Genomic DNA, 24,848 nt, shown 5'->3' with positions numbered 1-24,848 from the left:
AGGAGAATCGCTTGAACCCAGGAGGTGGAGGTTACAGCGAGCTGAGATTGTGCCACTGTACTCCAGCCTGGGTGACAGAGCAAGACTCTGTCTCAAGAAAAAAAAAAAAAAGAAGGAGGAAAAATGTTTCCCTTGGCCCCCATCAAGTGCCAGGTCACTTTGACCAAAGCATAAATAGTGTTTCAAAGAATTGTTAAGCATGTTCTTTGGATAAAGAAGGTTGTGACCATCACCTGGCATAGGTCCTCTGTCCACCTGCTGCATTCATTACTTGATGCAGCAGTTCTTGAAGTCTTTAATCAAGACCTTTTTACACTCTTTTACATTATCAAGGACCCCAAAGAGCTTTCACTTATGTAAATTGCATTTAATGATGTTTATTATCTAACATTAAAACTGAGAAATTTTCAAAATATTATTTGAAATCAAGACAACATAGCATACTTTTTGTTATGTTTATGCATAGACTCAAGGAAAAGATCAAGATTTCAAGATAATTATTTGAGAAAAATGAGGTTATAGCTATCCTAGTAGATATGAACAAAGAGAACTAATCAAAGTGCAAAAGCAGTAGCCAAGAGAGTTGGTGGACACCTGTAGTTCCAGCTACTCTGGAGGATGGGACAGGAGGATCTCTTGAGCCCAGGAGTTTAAGGAGTCAGCCGGAGCAACAAAGTGAGACTCCCTACTCTGAAAAAGAAAAAAAGAAAAGAAAAAAATTAAGTTCAGAAGTACTGAGAATGAATTTTATTAATCTCTATAAATCTACATAAATCTCTATAAAATGTACGTACTGATACATTAAACATACTGCTATAGAAAATACTAGAAAATACAAGCACGCGCACTCAGGTATTCTATTAGGAGACAGAGTGATGACGTTATTACACGTCAAATAGCCCCTGGAAATTTCCACTGTACACTCTTGAGAGAATGAAAGTGAAAATGGCAAATCATGTATTGTTACTATGATGGAAATCGTTTTGCCCTTAGAGACCCCTGGAAAAGATCTTGGAGACATCCCAGACCTGGCAGACCACCATTGGAGAACCAATGTAATCAATTACTTGTAAGTCCATTCCCATTTCTTATCACGCATAAAGGGTATTTTGTCTGATGAATATCTTGTCCTCGTCCCCGGACCACCCTTTTGAGAACAGTTGACCTAAGGTAACCACAGGACTCCTGGCCCAGTGGGACCCAAAGCGAAAAGCCCTGGACTCCCCGAGGGCGCTCTGCTTAGGACTGAGAACCGAAATGCTCCCTGAATTAGGAGCATTGAGAACGCCGAGTGCAGACACAAATCGAAAAGCAGCGACCCGTGCAGCCAAGGCGGGGCCAGAACTGGCGGCAGGAGGCTGGCCCGCCTGGGGTGGGGCAGAAGTTGGGGCGGCTGAGAGCGCAGCGTGGGCTCCGGGGAGACGCCGGCCCACTGCCCGCCCGCTCGCCGCAGGTAGGCCCGGCCTCCGGGAGGTGGGGCGCGGCCAGGTGTCCCCAGGTAGCCGCCTCCTCCCTTCCTCCGTCGGCCGCCTCCCCGGACCGAGGCAGGACCTCGCGCCGCGCTTGTTCCCCGGGCGCCCCCTGCGGACCCCAGGCGCTTCCCGGGTTTGAGCGCGGAGGCCACCCAGACCCTGCGGAGAGCGAGGCCCGGAGCGTCGCCGAGATTTGAGGGCGCCGGAGACCGAGGGCCTGGCGGCCGAAGGAACCGCCCCAAGACGAGCCTCTGGCCCGGGGGCTGCTGGAACATGTGCAGGGGGACACAGGTGCGGGGCTTGGCGGCGGGACCTCGGCGGAGTGGGGGTTACCTGAGGGGGCCACCTCGGCGGACTGGGTTGGATTCCAACACATAGCCGAGGGTTGCCTGCGGCGACAGGTGCCCCATCAGCCCTCGGCAGGGTCCCGGGGCGCGGCGTTTGTCCCAGGCGCTCTCGGGGGCTGCTTTCTGGGCGTGCGTTGGGTCCCAGCGACCGAAACCGCGCGCCGGCGCTCTTGTGCCTAGATTTTGAGTACAACAGGTTGGTGATTCAGTTCGACAGAAACTCAAAGTGCTGAGCTAGGGGCCTTTTTTTAATGTGTTTTTTTGTTTGTTTTAGTTTGTTTGACAGTTGCCAGACTATGTTTACATTTCTGGTTCTACTCAGCCAACTGCCCACAGCTACCCTGGGGTTTCCTCATTGCACAAGAGGTCCAAAGGCTTCTAAGCATGCGGGAGAAGAAGGTAAGCACGAAAACGTCCCTGGAACCCGGAGCCGCGTAGCACAGATCTCAGTGAGAAAGTGCAGTATTTGAAATTACATACCCCCATTAATCATAGAAATACTAAAATATCCTTTAGTTTAATTTGTGGTATATTTGGCAAAGTTGTGGTTTTTTATGTTCTTTAACTGCAATTTGTAGGACTTGATTTCTGTGAGTTTCCTTTAATAAGTATATATGTAAGACCTCGTTTGTGGTTAATTGAACGGAAAACCTATTTCAGCTTCTGAAAATCAGTCAGTGACGTTTCTCTAGATGAAGCTGTGTGGCGATTATAATGAGCGTAATTACTTGTTCTTCCTGGAAAGGCGAACGGGGTAGTCCAGGATCTAGTCTGGACTTGTTGTGAGACCCTGGGCGAGATAACTTAATCCCGTTTGGCTTGAATGTCTTCATCTGTAAAAGTGATGGGGGTGGGGCGTAAAATGATCTCTGAGGTCCTTTTTGACTTCAGATGGTCTAGTTGTCTAGATAAAAGCAGCTAGTTGAGAAAAGATTAAGTTTGGGGCTTGCTAAGTTAGAAGTCCACAGTTTTTAGGTTTCAGATCATTAACAGTTTGTTTCCTGCCTATATTTTAAAAGCCTAACCTAGTAAAACCAGAAAAGAAAAAAAACAAAAACAAAAAGAGCCTCTAGCTCTCAGCATCCTTCTCCCTGACTATTCATGGTGCTTCCCCACCCAGTGCCAATACTCTGGATCCACGTCCCCACACGTTCCTGTCTCTTATCCCTTCTCATCAGATCCGATTCTCAGCTCATTTTCATTTGGGAAGGATCTGTTACACTAATACTCCTAACTGACTTTATTAATGATTAATACAGCCGTGTGTGTGTGTGTGTGTGTGTGTGTTGAGATACAACAATCCATTAACTCAAAAGCATGAAACTCTCATGACAGAATTCTAAGCAACTGGATAGGCTAACTAGAGGGATAGGGAAAGATTTTGGAAGAGGATCCTTTTTAGTCCCTCTCAAGCTGCACCGTATATGTAAGTCCACTTAGAAGATTGCACTTTTGGCCCGTCGTGGTGGCTCACACCTGTAATCCCAGCACTTTGGGAGGCCGAGGTGGGTGGATCACGGGGTCAGGAGATCGAGACCATCCTGGCTAACACAGTGAAACCCCGTCTCTACTAAAAATACAAAAAATTAGTCGGGCATGGTGGCTGGCACCTGTAGTCCCAGCTACTCAGGAGGCTGAGGCAGGAGAATGGCGTGAACCCAGGAGGCGGAGCTTGCAGTGAGCCCAGATCGCGCCACAGCGCTCCAGCCTGGGCGACAGATTGCACTTTTAAGATTCCATACTCAGATGCTCTTCTCTAAAATGATTGTGAGTACAATCATTCATTAACATGACACAGGTATAAGAGACACTGTCGCCGGCATGGTGGCTCATACCTGTAATCCTAGCACTTTGGGAGGCCTAGGTGGGTGGATCACCTGCGATCAGGAGTTCGAGACCAGCCTGGCCAACACAGTGAAACCCTGTCTCTACTAAAAATACAAAAATTAGCCTTGCGTGGTGGCACGTACCTATAATCCCAGCTACCCGGGAGGCGGAGGCTGCAGTGAACTGAGATCATGCCACTGCACTCCAGCTTGGGCGACAGAGTGAGACTCCATCTCAAAAAATAAAAATAAATAAATAAATAAATAAATAAATAAATAAATAAATGACAGTCTCAAGGACACTATAAGCTATGGAAGGAATTTAGAGATCATACTTGAGTGTGGAGGGCTGGAGATGTCTATGGAAATGTGAATGAAGGATCTGACACGTTTGAAAAGACAGCCTGTTCAGTCAGTCACCACTTGATGAATACATGCTAAGTGCCAGGCTCCATGCTATTGGTGGAGACATAGAAATGAAAGACTGCAATCTCTGCCCTGGAGGACATCTTCATCTGGTTGCAGGAGGCAGGGTGTTTGTTAAACAGATGATCTCCGTCAACTGTATAACAGAAGCCAGAACAGAGAACTGAGAGCAGAGGAAAGAGTGAGTAGCAGTAACTCGACCTCAAGAGAGTTGTATAGCAGAGAAGTCAATGCCTTCCATCTGCAAATGGGCTATAATAAATGGAGATATGAAGAGTAACTGGAAATAGAGGACCTTTGGCGAAATTCTTTTTTTTTTTTTTTTCTGGAAATGGAGTCTCACTTTGTCTCCCAGGCTGGAGTGCAGTGGCACAATCACAGCTCACTGCAACCTCCGCCTCCTGGATTCAATCAATTCTCCTGCCTCAGCCTCCCGAGTATCTGGGATTTACAAGTGCATGCCACTGTACCCAGTTAATTATTTTGTATTTTTAGTAGAGACGGAGTTTCACCATGTTAGCCAGGCTGGTCTTGAACTCCTGACCTCGGGTGATCCGCCCACCTCGGCCTCCCAAAGGGCTGGGATTATAGGCATAAGCTACCGTGCCCAGCCCTGAATTTTGATAAAGCATGAGGGTGGAGTTAAAATGACTGAAAAGGAGCTTATTTAGAAAACACAAGGAGATAAAGGAGGGGAGGAGAATGGAATATCTGGGTTGGTGAATTTATAGCAGTGAAATGCATAGACAGCCTCTTAGGAAAGTCTAAGACACGAAAAATAAAGAAGGGTAGAGAATCTAAGGAAGCAGAGCCAAGGCCATTGCATCCTCCAGCCATGGTCAAGGGGAAAATAGGAGCTCTTGCTGAAAGCCAAGGGTGTTTCAAGGGCAGGGAAGTTTACTTCCTTTCAATTAAAAGCAAGTTCAGACTTACTTAGAATCCAGTAGCAAAAGACAGTATTTCTCCTGAGATCATAAGGGATGCAGGGAAAAATCTGATCTGGCAATAAAGGTCAGTCAGTGACAGAATCAGAACTTGCACACTCAGGGAAGTGGCAAACAGCAGCCCCTGGAAGGCACATTTAATACAGTATTAATCATAATATGATTAATCATAAATATCATATTTATGATATTGGCATAAATACTATTTCAGGAAAAATAAAAATATTTGTGGCTCTCCTTTTTTTTTGTTTCCCCTATCAAAGTAGCTTTTGAGTTCCATGAAGGTGTATTTTTAATAACTCAACCTACTGGAACAGAAGACTGTCATGAGAAATTTGGCACTGCTCTTTTTAGCCAATAAAATGTAAGGATCTGGACATATTTGAGAAGTATGCATAGGCAGATATCTAATTCTCCATTCTGAACTTAGATTTCATGAAGTAAGTATAGCTAAGTGAGGCAGGCCATGGGTTGTTTCATCAATAGTTTGATACTTTAAACCTATGCTGAGCTGAGAAACACCAGACTATACCTATGAATTGCTTCAACTGGTAGACTTTAGGTCCAAGAGTTTCCTCCCACTATAGCAAAGTTGAGTTTGTTCATTCACTAAGTAATTTTTTGAGCACTTCTTATAGGCCAAGAACCAACATCCCTGCTTTAATGGAGCTTTCCTTCTAGTGAGGAGAACAGAGTGGTAACAAATATGTAAAGCATATAGAAAACCAGATGGTGATGAATACTATGGAGAAAGGCAGAGTGTGGACAGGGAGTGCCAGGGGTGGGTGGGTAGGGATGGGGGTTCAAGGTAGCATTGAACAAAATCCTGAAGGATGTGAGAGAGCAAACTGAAAGAATTAAGTTCTGTTCAGAAGAAACAGTAAGTACAAAGGCCAGAGAGAACCAGGTGTGTTGGAAGCCAGCATAGCTACAACAGAATATGTGAGGGATAGTGGTAGGAGATGAGGTTAGAGGGGTAAGGGCTTGGGGACCAGACCAAGAAGGGCCTTGTAAGCCACTGTAATGACTTTGGCTTTTACTCTCCAGGAGGTGGAATTGCTGTTAGAAGGTTTTTAAAAAGCAAAGTAGGAACAAAGTGTATCTTATCTTTTAAAGGGCCCTCTTTGACTGTTATGTTAAAAACAGATGGTAGAGCAGCAAGGAGAGCCTTGGAAGACCATTGTAGGGATCCCAATGAAGGGTGACAGAGGCTTGGAAAATTTTTCATTCTATTTCCATTTAGTGGTAATATAAAATCTATAAAAAGACAAAGGAGGAAACAGAATAGAAATATTTCATCACACTAGCCCCTCTATCTACCTTTTAGAATACTTTTTAAAACAATGATCACCAATTATCCCATTGTAGCTTCCCACTTGGTTCGAATAGCCCATATCTGTTATTTATAACATAAAAATGGACACTGTAGAATAGTGCTGCTCCCCCAAAATATAATGTGAACTACCTACATAATTTAAATTTTTCTAATGGCCACATTTTAAAACTAACAATAGGTGAAATTAATTTTAAGAATGTATTTAATTTAATCTAGTATCTGAAATATCACCATTTTAAAATATAAGCAATATAAAACATTATGGAGACATTTCACATTCTTTTTTTTTACACTAAGTCTTTGAAATCCTTATGTGTATTTTACACTTACAGCACATTTCAATTCACACAAGCCACGTTTCTTATTTATTTATTTATTTATTTATTTAGAGATAGGATCTTGCTCTGTCACCCAAGCTGGAGGGCAGTGGTGTGATCTCAGCTCACTGCAACTTCTGCCTCCTGGCCTCAAGTGATCCTCCCACCTCAGCCTCCCAAGTAGTGGAACTACAGGCATGCACCACCACACCGGGCTAAGTTTTGTATTTTTTGTAGAGATGGGTTTTCACTTTGTTGCCCAGGCTGGTCTCCAACTCCTGGGCTCAAGTGATCTAATCCACCTGCCTCAGCCTGCTGGGATTACAGGCGTGAGGCACCACTCCCAGCCACAACCTACATTTCAAGTGCTCAATAGCCATCTGTGGCTAATGGCTATTGTATTAGAAAAAATAGTTCTAGAACATTTGGACCTGTTTGGAAAGATAATTCATTTGTGGAAAAAATATCTTGGACAAAATGTGACTGTCCTCAAAGGGCCAAAAATAAATGTACAACTTGAGGTCCCTCACAAATCAGTATGAGTTTTCCAGACCATGATCTCTCATGAACAGTCTTTCAATTGCCTACATTAATACATTCTTTCTTTAGAAATGGTGAGCAGTGAAAAGTATCTGCACTTTTAAATTATTTTAAGCATTGTGATGTAGTTCTCAGTTTCTGAATTCCAGTCTCAGTAACATGATCTGAAGCAAAATCTCTTAAGCTTTGTTTGTGTGACACCAGAACAAGTTTAAAGTTTGTGGGTTTTGAAAATACTGCCATGGTTGGATGCTTTGGTTTTGTGTCAACCTGTTCTTAACCTGTAGTGTTTACTGTTTATCTTCCCCCGTCAAATGTAAAAGGAACCTTATAAAACATTATAGACACATATTTGGGGTGTACAGTAGAGGGAGCTACTACTTTGGAAAGGACTAAATGTCTTTAGTTGAATCTTATAATTAGCTTATACTTTTATTGATTTAGAAGTTTAGAATTGTATGTTTTAGCATAAACTTGACTACAGTAATTTTAATATAAAAGTATTAATTTGTAATTTAAGAACTTGGCAGGGTGCGGTGGCTCACACCTGTAATCCCAGCACTTTAGGAGGCTGAGGTGGGTGGAACATGAGGTCAGGAGTTCAAGACCAGCCTGGCCAAAATAGTGAAACCTCATATCTACTAAAAATACAAAAATTAACTGGGCGTGGTGGCACATGCCTGCAGTCCCAGCTACTTGGGAGGCTGAGGCAGGAGAATCGCTTGAACCCAGGAGGCATAGGTTGCAGTGAGCTGAGACCATGTCATTGCACTCCAGCCTGGGCAACAGAGTGAGACCCTGTCTCAAAAATAATAATAATAATAATAATTAATAACTTAAAGATATATTAGTGATTATTTAATTCCCAATGTTATAAATGAGGAAATGGTAGCCCAAAGAATATAAGTGACTTAATCTCAGAATACACAGCTAATAGCTTAAGCTAAATCTGAACCAAAAATCTGTCTTCTAACTCTCAATTCAATATGTTGTCCATGATGCCCCACTAATTTTCCTCAGTCAAGATAATAGGGAACCAATTCTTTAGAAATAGAACTGTCAATGATTGGAAAAATAATTATCTGGAGGGAAAAAGAGATATTTAAATAATTTTTATTTATACTACTAATTTTGGACATAACCAACTCCAGTGAAATTATGCTAATTTTGTATTTCATATTTATCAGAAATGATCTTCACTGATGCTTTTTCTTTCTTTCTTTTTTTGTGGTTAGATTTTAAAGCTTTACAAAAAAGTTTGGTATAATTTAGCCATATCAAGAGAACTATTCACTTTTTCCCACAATTAAAACAGGAATTTTTTGACTATTTTTCATCAATGTTTAAGTCTTTTTTATTACTTTATTAGTGTTTACATCAAAAGAAGAAGCAAACTTTTTCATACGTAGACGCCTCCTGCATAATAGATTTGATCTGGAGCTCTTCACTCCCGGCGACCTAGAACGAGAGTGCAATGAAGAACTTTGCAATTATGAGGAAGCCAGAGAGATTTTTGTGGATGAAGATAAAACGGTAATGTGGTTGATTATGTTAATTGGCTGCAAATGTTAAATTGTACTAAGAAAGTGGCACTTTGAGTTATTAGAGATGCTATGCTTTAAACAAAATCAGGATTATGTACCTGTTATCTCTTTCTACTTCCTTAAAATGATAATTAACCTATTTAGACTTGGCTTTACACCTAATTAATTTTACACCTAATTCATAGTAGTTACTAAATTATTGACTGTTGTGATTTTGTGTTTAATGTTTGTTATATTTAAAATTAATCATGGGGGCCAGGCGCGGTGGCTCAAGCCTGTAATCCCATCACTTTGGGAGGCTGAGATGGGGCAGATCACGAGGTCAGGAGATCGAGACCATCCTGGCTAACATGGTGAAACCCCGTCTCTACTAAAAAATACAGAAAACTAGCCGGGCAAGGTGGCGGGCGCCTGTAGTCCCAGCTACTCGGGAGGCTGAGGCAGGAGAATGGCATAAACCCGGGAGGCAGAGCTTGCAGTGAGCTGAGATCCGGCCACTGCACTCCAGCCTGGGCGACAGAGCAAGACTCCATCTCAAAAAAAATAATAATAATAATCATGGGGCAAAGTGAATTTCACTCCAAGATTTTGTGGTTAGTGCTCTAACTCAGGCTTCAATCATTTATGACTGAGTAATTTGTCCTATCGGTGACCTTACTTTTTTGATGACCCATATTTGTATTTGAGGTATTTACTGGAAGTCTGCTATGTGCCAGGTATTCTCCTTGGCACTGAGGATACAAAATATATAGCCCTTGTATTCGGAAGTATATTATTTCATCTACCAGTGTAATTTAAGGGAAATATTTTTTAAAGTTCTTTCTTAGAATATAACTAAATTCTGTTCATCTTGATAAGGTACAAAACAGATAGCATTGTTCCTGTGATAATCTGGCATAGTCTTGAAAAATGTTAAGTAACTGAGATGATGATGATGATGATGATGATGATGATGATGATGATGATGATTTGGAGACGGAGTCTCGCTCTGTCGCCCAGGCTGGAGTGCAGTGGAGCAATCTCGGCTCACTGCAACCTCCACCTCCCAGGTTCAAGCTATTCTCCTGCCTCAGCCTCCCAAACAGCTGGGACTACAGGCACATGCCACCACGCCTGGCTAATTTTTTTGTATTTTAGTAGAGACAGGGTTTCACCATGTTGCCCAGGCTGGTCTCAAACACCTGAGCTCAGGCAATCCGTCCCCATCGGCCTAACAAAGTGCTAGGATTATAGGCATGAGCCACCATGCCTGGCCCTAAATTCTTTACGTTTGTAGATTTCATAACCCTGGCTCCTTTTTCCCTTTCTTAAGCGTCCTATTTTACTTTTTGGTTAATAAGAACCTCCCCAGGTATCCTTCAGACGCAGGTGGTAATGGAACCTAGTTGTTGACTTTTCCATAATTGTGCCCACCCTCCCATTCCCTACAAGTATTTGCTGTTTCTATTAAGGAGGAAAACGAAGCATATACTGTGTAGTTGTGCCTGTTGGAATTTTATTCTGTTTTCCACAAACCTTTTATAATTTTATCATAGTTCCTTAAAATTCATTTAAATTCTCTCAAGTAGCACTAAACTTAAAATTGTCTCAACAATGTCTTCCCAAATCAATAAATACCTTTCAATAAGATCTCCCAGAAGGGCACAGTGGCTCATGCTTGTTCGAGACCAGCCTGGGCTTCATAATGAAACCCTATCTCCACAAAAAAGAAAAAATTACCTGGGCGTGGTGGCATGCGCCTGTAGTTCCAGCTACTCAGAAGGCTGAGGTGGGAGGATTGCTTGAGCCTGGAAGGTCAAGGCTGCAGTGAGCCATGATCACACCACTGCACTCCAGCTTGGGCAACAGAGCAAACTGTATGAAAAGAAAAAAAAAAAAAAAAAAGTCTCCAGAGACAAACTGAGGGCTTACCTCCCATAGAAAACTTCAGTCTCCTTTTCAAACCTGATAGTGGGTCCATGGCATCAACTTCTACCTTTGGTACTTTCACCTACTCTCTAATGCAATAATTTCCCCCAGTGCCTTAGTGGGGGCTTCAGTCAGGTGAAGGGAAAATAGCAGGCAAAGTAGTAAAGAGCTGGGACTGGCAGTAATCCCTTGACAATTAGATGGCAGAGGCAGTTGTGGGTGGTAATGCTTTAATTAGAGTGAGTCACACCCTCCAGCTTGAATGAACTGGTCTCCTACCTATGGTACATGCCAAGAGCTTACTACCCCTAGTCTAGGTCATTAGGACCAAATGAAATATGATAATACAGATATTGAATAAACTTGGGAATTTTACCTTTTTTTTAGATTGCATTTTGGCAGAAATATTCAGCTAAAGGACCAACCACAAAATCAGGTAAAACAACAATTGATCAAATTTAATCCTTTTCTCACCCTCTCTCTATTGTAATACATTTTAGTTTTATTGTTTGAGTTTGGTTGTTGCTCAACATACATACCTTATAAACCCAAGGAGATTTCTCAACTATACACTGGGCTATCTCAGACAGAAAAGGACAGATTCATCTATTTACATACTGAAAATCAAGTTTGGTGAGATACTAGGGAAATGAGATAATGGGCTTCAAGCTGTTTTAAACAGCTCAGCTAAGTCAAGACTTGCACAGAATAAAAATAGATTCTATTCGTTTCAAGATGTAAGCTATTTTAACTTTTTTCTTTTTTACCATTAAAGGCAGATGGAACATTTATGCTAGATAAATTAAGATTGTTGGATGGAATTAAGTAACTTGTAGAGGGGGGAGATCCTTTATCTCATCTGTATTGATCATATTTAGCTGCATTTTAGTCAGGTATTTTTTTTGCCAGCTATTCTTTCATTCCTCTTAGGTAGGGCCCCCTCCATAGCAGGTTATATTGCATAGCTACCCTGAGTTGCTTAATAAATATTATCTCAGTGGTTAATACCAAAGTATGTCTAGTTGAGCAGCGAATATGTTTATCCCACTTAATGCTGAATATTATTCATTTAATAAATGGATAATATTTTAAATATTTTAAATAAATAAGTTTTAAATAAATAAACTTAAATAAATATATTTTGAATATTATTAAAATAAAATAGTACCTTTTAAATATTATTAAAATATAAATAATACCTTTTAAATATTATTAAAATATAAATAGTACCTTTTAAATATTATTAAAATATAAACAGTAACTTTCAAATATTATTAAAACATAAATAGGACATTTTAAATATTATTAAAACATAAATAGTATATTTTAAATATTTAAATAAATATATTTAAAATAAATAAATATATTTATATTTTAATAAATAAATGAATAACCATAACTAGGGCTTTTAGAAGTGACATTTAAATTTTTTTCAGGTAGATTCTCTAGCACAAGGAATTGAAAGAAGTCAACATCAATGATTAGATGCTGTATAATGTGTTTAGACCCAGGATTAAATTTGTTGAAATCATAGGTGATGCTATATACTGGTTATATTTATGTTATTTTAATGATTTATTTTAAGATGGCAACAGAGAGAAAATTGACGTTATGGGCCTTCTGACTGGATTAATTGCTGCTGGAGTATTTTTGGTTATTTTTGGATTACTTGGCTACTATCTTTGTATCACTAAGTGTAATAGGCTACAACATCCATGGTAAGTACTAAGTAAAATTATTTAACTCATTACTAGACATTCTATATTATTATTTTAACAATGGTTCAAGCAAATGGCTGCCTATTTTCTTAAATAAGCCTTTTATTTTGGAAGAATTTTAGATGTATAGGGAAGTTGCAAAGGTTAGTACAGAGAATTCCCATATATCCATCACCCAATTTCCCACATTGTTAATATCTTATATTACCATAGTAGATTTATCAAAACTAAGAAAATGACATTGGTTCATGACTATATAACTGAACTCCAGACTTTGATTTCAGCAGTTTTCCCACTGGTGTTTTCTTTCTGTTGCAGGATCCAGTCAAGGTATCACATTGCATTTAGCTGTCATGTCTTCCCAGCCTCTCTAGTCTGTGACAATTGTTTGGTCTCCTAATTTAACATTTACATAAAGTACCTAATGATGCTATTTCTAAGGTCCTTCGAAAGAATACAAGAAGTTTCACATATGTCGGCTTCATTTTTCAGTATTTCCTTCTTAAGCAAGAGGCAGATACCAGGGTCTTCACATTATTTCCAGAGGCAAGAAGTCCTGTACTTTTACTGTGAGCCACAGAGTTAACAGATCCACATGGCTACCCAAACAGAAACAGTGTAACTGGCTTTTAAATTCAACTATTTTTATTAACACTTTAAATTGAAATTAATAAAATAAAATGGTTACCAATGAAGGATCACAACACATTGATAAAGCTTCAAAAAGATTCATAAAGGCCGTAATTGGTTGCATAATAGAAGCTCAGCATCCTGATTGAAATACAAAGTACTGATTATCTTCCCAGTAAGTATGGCTGAGTAGGCGTAGAAACAATCTTATTTTAAAAAAGAAAGAAAGAAAAAAAGCAGCAGATGCTAAACAGGCTATTAGAAATTGATACTTATTTATCCCTATTCACACTTTCACATTCTATGAACAAGCTCAAGATGGTGACCATGTGTCCTTTTTTTTATGATAACGATCATTTTACTTATCTTTTCAGCAAAATGGGCAGTTTTTGTATCCCTCCAAAAGAATGGAAAGTATTGTTTATCATATATATTAGAAGACTCTTTGTCTTCTAAATTAATAATAGTTTTCAATTCATATCAACGAAAATTTAAATTTTACGTAACAATTGACCTGTATTGTTCAGAAAAATGTCAGTGTCATGAAAGACACAGACAGGCTAAAGAACTCACTGTTCCAAATTAAAGTAAATGACATGACAATTAATGCAATGTGTGATCCTGGTCCGAATCCTAGACCAAAAAAATAAATTGCTAAAAAGGAAAATTTGCCCAGCGTGGTGGCTCACACCTATAATCCCAGCACTTTGGGAGGCCAAAGTGAGAGGATCGCTTGAGGCCAGGAGTTCAAGACTCAAAACCAGCCTGGGCCACATAGTGAGACTCCTATCTCTATAAAAAAAAAATGTAAAAATTAGCTGGGCACGGTGGCCTGAGCCTGTAGTCCCATCTGCTTGCGGGGCTGAGGTGGGAGGATCATTTGAACCTGGGAAGTCAAGGCTGGAGTGAGCCATAATTGCACCACTGCACTCCAGCCTGGGCAACAAAAAACAAAAAACAAAAAAAAGGAAAATTTAGGAGAAAATTTGGATATAGCTACATATTAGATAATAGTAATGAACCAATGTTAAATATTCCGAATTTATGTGAAGATCTTTTGAAAATACTTAATTCTATAGTGGTTCTAAAATTCTATTGGCAGTCACAGTAAAAAACAGAAGCTAATTACAACAACATGGCATCAAAAATTATGTTTAATTGGTTAAATATTCAGAGTTTTTGTCCATTTTCAAAGAGGATAGTACAACTATTCAAGTCTAAATACAATATAAAAATGGCCTATAAGAAACTGGAAGACTTTAATCATAACTGTTTAATTGGTTTAAGGTTTTTCTTCATTGTGTCATATCAGATATAAACTGAAAATAAAATGACATGTATAGGAAGGGCACCAAATTCAGAATTTGGAGGCAAAAACTCTCATGTTAATTTTGCCACTACTTATGGAGCTTGAAGCAAATTCATTGATTTTTTTTAAGATCTTTCCTCATCTAAAAGAGGAATGAAGGGAATAGACTGTGATTCCTCTTAAAGTTCCTTAATATTTTTTTATTTTGCCAAAGATGAGAATAAATTTTTTGCCCTTGATTATATTCTCAGAACTAGAGTTTTTAAAGTTATTTATTAAAAAGAAGCTTGGCCGGATGCAGTGGCTCACACCTGTAATCCCAGCACTTTGGGAGGCCAAGCGGGGCGGATCACCTGAGGTCGGGAGTTCAAGACCAGCCTGACCAACATGGAGAAACCCCGTCTCTACTAAAAATACAAAATTAGCTGGGCATGGTGGCGCATGCCTGTAATCCCAGCTACCCAGGAGGTTGAGGCAGGAGAATCACTTAAACCCAGGAAGCGGAGGTTGTGGTGAGCCAAGATCAAGCCATTGCACTCTAGCCTAGGCAGCAAGAGTAAAACTCTGTCTCAAAAAATTAATTAATTAATTCAAAACTAAAAAGAAACTTTTACATATATACACATGTAAATGAAATTAGTAAATATAAAAGATACATTTTCCTCTAACATTTAATAAAAATATTTTCTCTTGAAGAAAGTTTATTATCATTATCATTATTATTATTATTATTTTGAGGCAGAGTCTTGCTCTGTTGCCCAGGCTGGAGTGCAATGGCGTGATCTTGACTCACTGCAACCTCTGCCTCCCAAGTTCAAGCAATTCCCCTGCCTCAATCTCCTGAGTAGCTGGGATTACAGACGTGTGGCACCACACCCAGCTAATTTGTGTATTTTTAGTAGAGACGGGGTTTCACCATGTTGACCAGGCTAGTCTCCAACTCCTGGCTTCAAGTAATCCATCTGCTTCAGCCTCCCAAAGTTTTGGGATTACAGGCATAAGACACCACGCCTAGCCAGAAGAAAGTTTAAAGTAGGTTGTTTCATTTCATCTAGTATTAATTGCTTAAAAAATCATTTCCATTGTGAAAAGAGCATCTGAAAATGTGCTGATTATGGAGGCTAAGGTCTTTAAAAAGATTTTATCCTGTTTTTTGCCTACAAAAGTAATACATGCATTATTTTAAAATTCAAATGTTATAGAAAAATATAATATAAAAAATGAAAGTCCTCATAATCCTACTTTTCAAAAATTACCACTATTATGAATTTGGTATGTAAAACTCCAGATTTTTTCCTATGCATTTACTATTTAGTTGGTGCAAAAGCAATTGCGGTTTTTGCCATTTAAAGTAACGTCAATTGCTTTTGCACCAACCTAATAACATATTTTATGTTTTAAAAAGAAATATTTGTTACATGTCCTCCTTTGCAACTTGCCTTTGGCACTGAACAATATAATTTAAATATATTTCCAGTGCAGTACATTTTTAAAAAAATAGTAAAATATATGTAACATAAAATTTACCATCTTAATCATTTTTAAGTATACAGTTCAGTAGTGTTAAGTAGATTCACTGTTGTGTAACCAATCTCCTGTTTTTCTATTTTTTTTTTTTATTTTGCAACAGTGAAGTTCTGTGCCCAGTGAACAAACTGTTTCCCATTCTCCCCTCTCCCTAGGCTCTAGCAACCACTATTTTACTTTTTGTCTCTAAATTTTACTACAATAACACCTCATATAAGTGGAATCATACAGTATTAGTCTATTTTTGACTGGTTTATATAGCACAGTAATTCTAAACCATTCTAAACCATTAATAGAGTCTCTTCAAAATGTTTTATTGCAGCATTTCATTTATGTTTGATGAAGTTTTTTTAAATTCTAAAATACAGTAAGATGTGATTCCTTTCTAAAATACGTTAGTCCTAGCCTAGCTCCTGTTTCTGGGAGAGACCACCAAGGTGTATTCTCCCTATCCTAGAAATAGATATGGTATAGTGGTTCACTGCATGAGCTCTGGAGCCAGACTGCCTGGATTCAAAACCCTGATACGCCACTAACTAGTCATTTGACTTTGGATATGTTACTTAAACTTATACTCTGCCTCAGTTTCTCTGTGAGTAAATTGAAGGTAATAATCTGAGCCACCACATTACATAGTTCCAGAGAGTTGTCATTCACATGGGCTATAGTATGACCAGTACCTTCTGGTTTTGTGCAATATGGTAGCTCAGATAATAACAGTATGTATCTCATAAGGGACTTATGGGATTTAAATGATGTGATACACAAAAAGTACTTAAAAGAGTGCTTGGTAGCAAGAGTAGCAAGTACTCAATAAATGTTAGCTATTATTATTATTATTATTATTATTATTATTATGAGACGGAGTCTAGCTCTGTCACCCAGGCTGGAGTACAGTGGTGTGATCTTGGGTCACTGCAACTTCTGCCTCCTGGGTTCAAGCTATTCTTCTGTCTCAGCCTCCCAAGTAGCTGGGATTACAGGCACCTGCCACCACGCCCAGCTAATTTTTGTATTTTTAGTAGAGATGAGGTTTCACCATGTTGGCCAAACTGGACTTGAACTCCTGACCTCAAATAATCCTCCTGCCTCGGCCTCCCAAAGTGCTGGGATTACAGACATGAGTCACCACGCCAGGCCCAGCTATTATTATTATAGATTTGCAAACTAAGATTTTTCTAAAAGCTTTCACTGGAATGTTTATGTATTCCCATCCAATGTTTGTATTTCTTTAAAAATATGTCTGGACTGGGAATGAACTGCAGATTCTCCAGTGTTCATATAAAATTAAAACATATTATCAGAAGGTAATATAGGTAATCAGAAAGTATTATATTGCAAATAAGTTTTCTTCAAATTTGGCAGATCTACAAAAATTTTATTTGGCGTATGAAATCTCCCTAGCTTACCTGACCTTTATGATCTTGTAAAAAAAAAAAAAAAAAGAAAAAGAAAAAGAAAAAAATCTCCCTAAGCTGTATTTATAACCGTCTTCCACATCACCTGCTGTTGCTAATCATATACTGTACACCACTTTCACACTACCTTCTCTTTAATACTCTCACTATTTGTATAGTGTATTATGGCACATAAAGGAGATTACATGGAGAGGTTACCATTTGAGTGACGCAACCACATAACAAAAAAGCAACTTGGATATAAACTTGTAAGATAGAGAACACTCTTCTTATAAATGGCTAGGAATGTCAAGCAGGCATACCACAAGTGTGGGATATAACTAGTCACTTTGGCAGACATGGGTTTTAGAGGAATTAACTAGGAAGGGGTGTTTCAAGAAAGTGGACCCACAGGAGCAAAGATGGGTACTACCAAGGCTCATATAGGAGATGATAAGCAAAATAGTCTTGACCAAAGATTTTTTTTTAAAATAATTGTAGGCCAAGGCCAGGCACAGTGGCTCGTGCCTGTGGTCCCAGCTTTGGGAGACTGAGGCAGGAAAATCGCTTGAGCCCATGAGTTTGAGATCAGCCTGGGCAACATGGCAAAACCCTGTCTCTACTAAAAATACAAAAAAAAAAAAAAAAAATTAGCCAGGTGTGGTAGTGCGTGCCTTTATACCCAACTACTAGGCGGGCTTAGGTGGGAGGAGCACCTGAGCCCAGGAAGTGGAAGCTACTGTGAGTCGTGATCATGCCATTACACTCCAGCCTGGACACTGGGAGAGAGACCCTGTCTTCATAATAAAAATAATAATGATAATAATAATAATTATTATTATAGAAACAGGATCTCACTATGTTGCCCAGGCTGATCTGGAACTCCTGGCCTCAGGCAATGTTCCTGCCTCTGCCTCTCAAAATGCTAGGATTACAGGCATGAGCCATGGGGCCAAGCCCTTGACCAGAGATTTAAGAGCTGTGATAAAGAGTAGTGAGTGACTGGGGAAATTGTTGGATCATTGGAATGGCAGCCATGAATTTACATTTGAGTTGCCAGACATAAGGTGGACCACTTAAGCAGAGGATTAAAAGGAAAAATAGCCTTTGGGGAAGGTTTTTGAAAATGTGGTAATATGCTAGGTTCTAGGAACACAGTGGTGAGTAAATCAAGCATAGTGCCTGCCCCCATAGTTCTTATACTCTGGTTTTCTTAAGTAATGTGTACTAGAGCTGGGAGAAACTGGAAGACAGAGGAAAACCAACAAGGATGTTAGTGTGGTAATTCAGATGTGAGATCATGAGTTTGGACCCGTCTTCAAGGAAAAAGAAGCTGAAGAACTTGATGCCTGATTAGAAAGAACTTGGGGCCGCACACGGTGGCTCACACCTGTAATCCCAGCACTTTGGGAGGCTGAGGTGGGCGGATCACAAGGTCAAGAGATTGAGACCATCCTGGCCAACACAGTGAAACCCCATCTCTACTAAAAATACAAAAATTAGCTGGGCGTGGTGGCACACGCCTATAGTCCCAGCTACTTGGGAGGCTGAGGCAGGAGAATCGCTTGAACTTGGGATGCAGAGGTTACAGTGAGCCAAGATCGCACCACTGCACTCCAGCCTGGCGACAGAGTGAGACTCTGTCTCAAAATAAATAAATAAATAAATAAATAAATAAATAAATAAATAAATAAATAAATAAAGAATTTGGGAGTGTTGGAAGAATATGACTTGAACCTAAGCTTCTGTGCTGAAGAAATATATATGGAAGCTGGTAGAAAGAAAAATTTGGATTTGACAGGACAAAATGGTTCATATTTTATTTATTTTTTTGAGACAGAGTTTCACTCTTGTTGCTCATGCTGGAGTGCAATGGTGCAATCGCTCACTGCAACCTCCGCCTCCTGGGTTCAAGCAATTCTCCTGCCTCAGCCTCCCAAGTAGCTGTGATTACAGGCATGCACCACCATGCCTGGCTGATTTTATATTTTTAGTAGAGACAGGGTTTTACCATGTTGGTTCAGGCCACTCTCGAACTCCTAACCTCAGGTTATCCACCTGCCTTGGCTTCCCAAAGTGCTGGGATTACAGGTGTGAGCCACTGCACCTGGCCAAAATAGCTTATATTTTAAAGATAGCTCAAGAAAGGATAAAACAGCAAAGAGACTAATAACCCACATTTCTTTAATGAAGGACTTGAATGGACATTTCTCTAAAAATATATGAATAGCCAACAAGCACTTGAAAGGTACTCAACATTGTTGGACATTAAGGAAAGGAAAATTAAATCAAAACCACAGTGAGAGTCAGCTGCAGTGGCATGCACCTGTGATTCCAGCTACTCCAGAATAGTTGGCATAATAATTTTTAAAATAACAAGTATTGGCGAGGATATGGAGAAATTCAAACCTCATATACACATTGCCAGTAGGAATGTAAAACGGTATAGCCACTGTGGAAATCAGTTTGACAGTTCCTCAGAAAGTTAAATGTAGAATTACTATATGACCTAGCAATTTCACTTCTAGATTTGTATTCAAAAGCATTGAAAACAGGAACTCAAACAGATACTTGTACACCAATGTCCATAGTAGTAGTATTCAAATATACAAAAGGGTTGATGGAAATAGCCCAAGTGTCCATCAAAATGTGGTGTATCCATGCAATGGAATATTCAGCCATAAAAAAGAATGAAGTTCTGATGTGTAGCTACAATATGGATGAACCTTGAAAACATGATACCAAGTGAAAGAAGCCAGACACAAAAGAACAACTATTGTATGATTCCACTTATATGTAATGCCTAGGATAGGCAATATCTAGGATAGGCAAATTCATAGAGACAAAAAGTAGATTCGAGATTACCTTGGGCTGGGAGGATAGGGATATCTTAGTCTATTTGTGCTGCTATAGCAGAATACTTGAGACTGGGTAATTTATAAGGAACAGAAATTTATCTCTCATAGTTCTGGAGGCTGGGAAGTCTAAGATCAACAAACCAGTAGGTTGTATGTCTTATAAGGACCCAGTCTCTGTTTCCAAGATGGTGCCTTGAACACCGTATCCTCTAGAGGGGAGGAACATTGTTCCTCACATGGCAGAAGAGCAGAAGAAAGAGAGGGCACTACTCCTGCAACCCTTTCTTACAGCAGCATTAATCCATTTATGAGGGCAGGACCCTCATGACCTAAAAGCCTCCCAAAAGGCCCCACCTCCTAATACTGTTGCATAGAGGATTAAGTTTCAACATGAGTTTTGAACGAGGCCGAAACGGGTGGATCACCTGAGGTCAGGAGTTCAAAACCAGCCTGGCCAACATGGTGAAAACCTGTCTCTATCAGAAAAAAAAAACCAAAAAACAAAAAACAAAAATTAGCCAGGTGTGGTGGCGAGCACCTGTAATCCCATCTATTCAGGAGGCTGAGGCAGGAGAATCACTTGAACCCGAGAGGTGGAGGTTGCAGTGAGCTGAGATCATGCCATTGCACTCCAGCCTGGGCAACAGGAATGAAATTCAATCGCAAAAATAATAATAATAATAAGCCAAGAAATTAAAAACAAGACCTTTTCATTTCTTAGTTCCTATATTTTTTGGAGGAAAACAGGCATCATAGGATGTTGCCAGTTGGAGATGATATTAGTGCATACTTTCTGATTTCAGTCATGTGAGATTGTGACGTGTAAGAAAACACTGTGTAGCTATTTAATGACTGATGTAATTATCACATTGTTTCCATATATTATATTTTGAAAGTCAACATGGAAAAATTTATTTATTCAAATGAAATATCTGTCTCCTCCTTTATCCTGTAAGCCAACAAATAGAACTTTTCGTCATGAGCTAATGAATGTGGCAAGTGACTGCCTACCATGAATACATTCCAGACTTCTGACAGAGGAGGAATTGTGTTGAGCCCTCTAAGTAAACTTGTGATCCTCTCAGTCACCTCTCAACTATTGAAGGGCCGATTATCCAGTTCCTGGATTTACACAGACCTTTTGCTTTTCTTCTTTCTCTGCAATTTTTCTCTCTCTTTCCCTCCAAATCAGATCTCATTATTACCTCAAAAGGAGAAATGGTGCTCTAAGAGACGTATTGACTGATTTAATTTGGAAAAGTGGGCAGTATTTTGGGCCTGCTAAACTGTTTCTTGATGGGAAGAATATTGTAAATATTGACTAGAAGTTAGGGGTTATCTATGCATTTTTTCCCTTCTTCCTTTTTTCTGGAGTACATAGTAGGTATATGTATTTATGGGGTACATGAGATGTTTTGATACAGGCCTGCAATGTGAAATAAGCACATCATGGAGAATGGCTTATCCGTCCCCTATGCATCTTAATTATTTCATTAGCCATAACTATAGGAGGTTAATGTATGTGTAGATACTTTATAAACAGCCTAAATAGATCGATTTATTAATGTCTAAATCATAATTTGTACTTCACAAGTGAGAAAGGAAAGCCATAGGTTTAAGACCCCAGACCCATGTTGCATTTCATTGGCTGACAAGGTTTAGTGAAAATGGTGAGACTTGAACTAAGCCATTTTTTTTTTTTAAGTGTTAGGCTTAGATTAGAGTAGAGGGGAGAAAAATATTTCGAGAAAGGAAATGATACCAGTGAAAGCACAGAGAAGGGCTGAGAACTTACCGCCCATATAGGGGAGTGTAAAGAAGCTGCCTTGGTAGGGCAGAGAGCTGTAAAAAATAAGGTGCGGCTGCAATAAAAGAGGCTTTGAAGAGAAGGCACGGGACTTAGAACTTGACTCAGCTGGAAGTACGCTGCAGGTTTGGCTTCTGAGAAGAATGACATGAAGAAAGTACTGCTTAGGAAGGATTGGCCAGGCAGCAGGACTGCAGGAGGGAACGGAGGAGAGGGACAGGCATCAACCTGTTGTGATTACCTCTGTGACATCTATTTCCTTGGTCTGGAACTGCGCCACCTTTCAACGAAGCCTGAATTTGGTTTTGGTTTCACATCCTACTTTCAAGAAGTTTTAATCCAGGAGTAAGAGAAAAGGAAATTCACTTGTTTTGAGTCCTTATTCTAGTGCACCAGACACTGCTAGAAGCTTTCCATGCATCTTGCTCAATCCACACAAACCAACTCTGTGGAGACAGCTGTTATTAGCCCCATTTGAGAGAGGAGAAAATTGAGGTTGGTAACTTGCCTTTGGTCACATAGCTAGGAAATGACAGGATCAGATTTCAAACCCATGTCTGACTTCAAAGCTCTTTGTCTTTCCACTGTACCAAGACTTTCAGAGTCTGGGGGTAAAATAAAACTGCTGTGTTAATACATTGTGTTTAATATTTATTAAAATAGTCAGTTGGATTTTTAAATATCATCATCTCAACCTAAAAATGCTGCCTTTCCTAGACCTAAATGTTGTCTCTCTGCTTAGCTCTTCAGCCGTTTATGAAAGGGGGAGGCACACTCCCTCCATCATTTTCAGAAGACATGAGGAGGCTGCCTTGTCTCCATTGCCGCCTTCTGTGGAGGACGCAGGATTACCTTCTTATGAACAGGCAGTGGCACTGACCAGAAAACACAGTGTTTCACCACCACCTCCATATCCTGGGTACACAAAAGGATTTAGGGTATTTAAAAAATCTATGTCTCTCCCATCTCACTGACTACCTTGCCATCTTGGTGTAAGAAATTTGTGTTATTTGATAGGCCGGGCGCGGTAGCTCATGCCTGTAATCCCAGTACTTTGGGAGGCCAGGAGTTCAAGACCAGCCTGGTCAACATGGTGAAAACCGTTCTCTACTAAAAATTCAAAAATTAGCTAGGCATGGTGGGGCATGCCTGTAGTCCCAGCTACTTGGGAAGCTGAGGCAGGAGAATTGCTCGAACCTGGGAGGCAGAGGTTGCAGTGAGCTGAGATCACGCCACTGTACTCCAGCCTGGGTGACAGAGCAAGACTCCATCTCAAAAATAAAAAAAAATAAATAAAGAAGAAGAAGAAAGAGAAGGAGAAATTCATGTTGTTTGAATGGTTTGTTCTCCCGAAACCAAAAAAGACACGACTATCCAACTTTTTATTACAAACTGCAAGGAATAAAGGAAGAATAAGTCCATGTACTATACCACAGAAGTTCTGTCTGCATCTTGGATCTGAATTTGACCATTATCAGCTTGATAAGAGATTTTTGACTTTATATCCTTGCAGTTAAGAAGAAAACACTTTTTTGTAATTTTTTTAATAGTTCAAAAAAAATCTTTGTTATAAAGAGCATAGGTAGAATTAGTGAACTCTTTGGATCCTTTGAACAGATAAAGGTTGTAGATTTCTTGTGTTGAATATTAAAAAAGCAAGAATGTCCAACCATTAAGATTATCCAAAGTCAGGCTGGGTGCAGTGGCTCATGCCTGTAATCCCAGCAATTTGGGAGGCAGAGGTGGGTGGATCACCTGAGGTCAGGAGTTTGAGACCAGCCTGGCCAACATGGTGAAACCTCATCTCTACAAAAATACAAAAAAAATTAGCCAGACATGATGGTAGGTGTCTGTAATCCCAGCTACTGGGGAGACTGAGGGGGGAGAATCGCTTGAACTCGGGAGGTGGAGGTTGCAGTGAGGCGAGATTGCACCATTGCACTCCAGCCTGGGCAACAGAGCGAGACTCTGTCTCAAAAAAAAAAAAAATTATCCAAAAATATATTGGACTCTTTCTTAGGATTTTTTTGGCGGGGGGTTAGAAATACTTCACAGAATTTGACATTTCAGTATAAATCTGTGACCTTAATATAATCACTTGGTTTTATATGTTAAATTATTGCGTAGCAGTCATCATATTTTGCAAGGTTTAATTCTTAACTCTTGCTGTCAGACATGTTTTATTATAGATAGTGGGGTCAGTAGTTTTCTTGTTCTAAAAAATACTATTTGCTATGAAGTTAATTCTTCAGAGGATACAGGGTTGCAATGAAAAGGAGTTGTAAGGGTTGTTATGCTATCAAATAAACAAACAGACCTCAAATCTAGAAGACACTAGAACTTAATGAAGTTGCCCCCGTTACTCATTAGTAAATACTCCCATATTTGTTGCAAAATTATCTCCCTATATAACTACATATGATTATTTTGAAATTTGTTAAACTTCATAAATAATAGTTTGAGAATCTGGAAAAAGTAATTTGCTTTTCTCCTCTTAAAACAATATTGATTAACGTTACCAGAAACCTTTTGCATCTCTTAATATGTCTGAACACAAAAGGAAAACACCATAATCATTTAAACCCCATTCTTTTTCTCTTCTTCTAAACCATATGTATAACCAGTTTTTCCTTAAGAATGTAGCAGCATGTAAGCTATAACTTTCTGGAGCACGTGCACACACATGTACCTGGGTGGGTATGTAGGCATATGTGAGTTTGTTTCCTCTTCCAGGAGCTCAAGAAATAACATACTCCTGGAAAATAGAATAGAAATTTCTGTGCTTTATGTTTTTTCCAGGCATTACATTTTCTTATCATTTAGGATCATTTATAAATGATCATTATTTATTTTGTTTTATAATTTTTACAAGAGTGAGACTGCAAACCCACGTTTGATAACGCCTACCAAATTAAAAGTTTAGAAAGTATAAATCAGATTAC

At 39.4% G+C, this 24,848-nt stretch overlaps 1 protein-coding gene across 2 annotated transcripts; it reads left to right on the top strand.

Moving 5' to 3' along the window:
• Positions 1-945: 945 nt before the first annotated feature.
• Positions 946-23,710, top strand: PRRG4 (proline rich and Gla domain 4). Of its 2 annotated transcripts, none has more exons than XM_030919027.1 (6): positions 946-1,069; positions 2,094-2,218; positions 8,578-8,741; positions 11,048-11,096; positions 12,246-12,378; positions 22,649-23,083. In XM_030919027.1, the coding sequence occupies exons 1-6, from the start codon at positions 969-971 to the stop codon at positions 22,878-22,880; spliced, it is 804 nt and encodes a 267-aa protein (XP_030774887.1). In that variant the 5' UTR covers positions 946-968; the 3' UTR covers positions 22,881-23,083. The 2 variants fall into 2 exon arrangements, with proteins under 2 accessions (XP_030774887.1, XP_010356643.1); XM_010358341.2 differs by lacking the exon at positions 946-1,069 and adding an exon at positions 1,613-1,763 and having other exon boundaries at positions 22,649-23,710.
• Positions 23,711-24,848: the final 1,138 nt, after the last annotated feature.

This window comes from Rhinopithecus roxellana, chromosome 15 (assembly GCF_007565055.1).
Source record: "Rhinopithecus roxellana isolate Shanxi Qingling chromosome 15, ASM756505v1, whole genome shotgun sequence".
Taxonomy (NCBI): Eukaryota; Metazoa; Chordata; class Mammalia; order Primates; family Cercopithecidae; genus Rhinopithecus; species Rhinopithecus roxellana.
The sequence above is the reverse complement of the archived record's forward strand: the minus strand, read 5'-3'. Positions and strand labels throughout refer to the sequence as shown.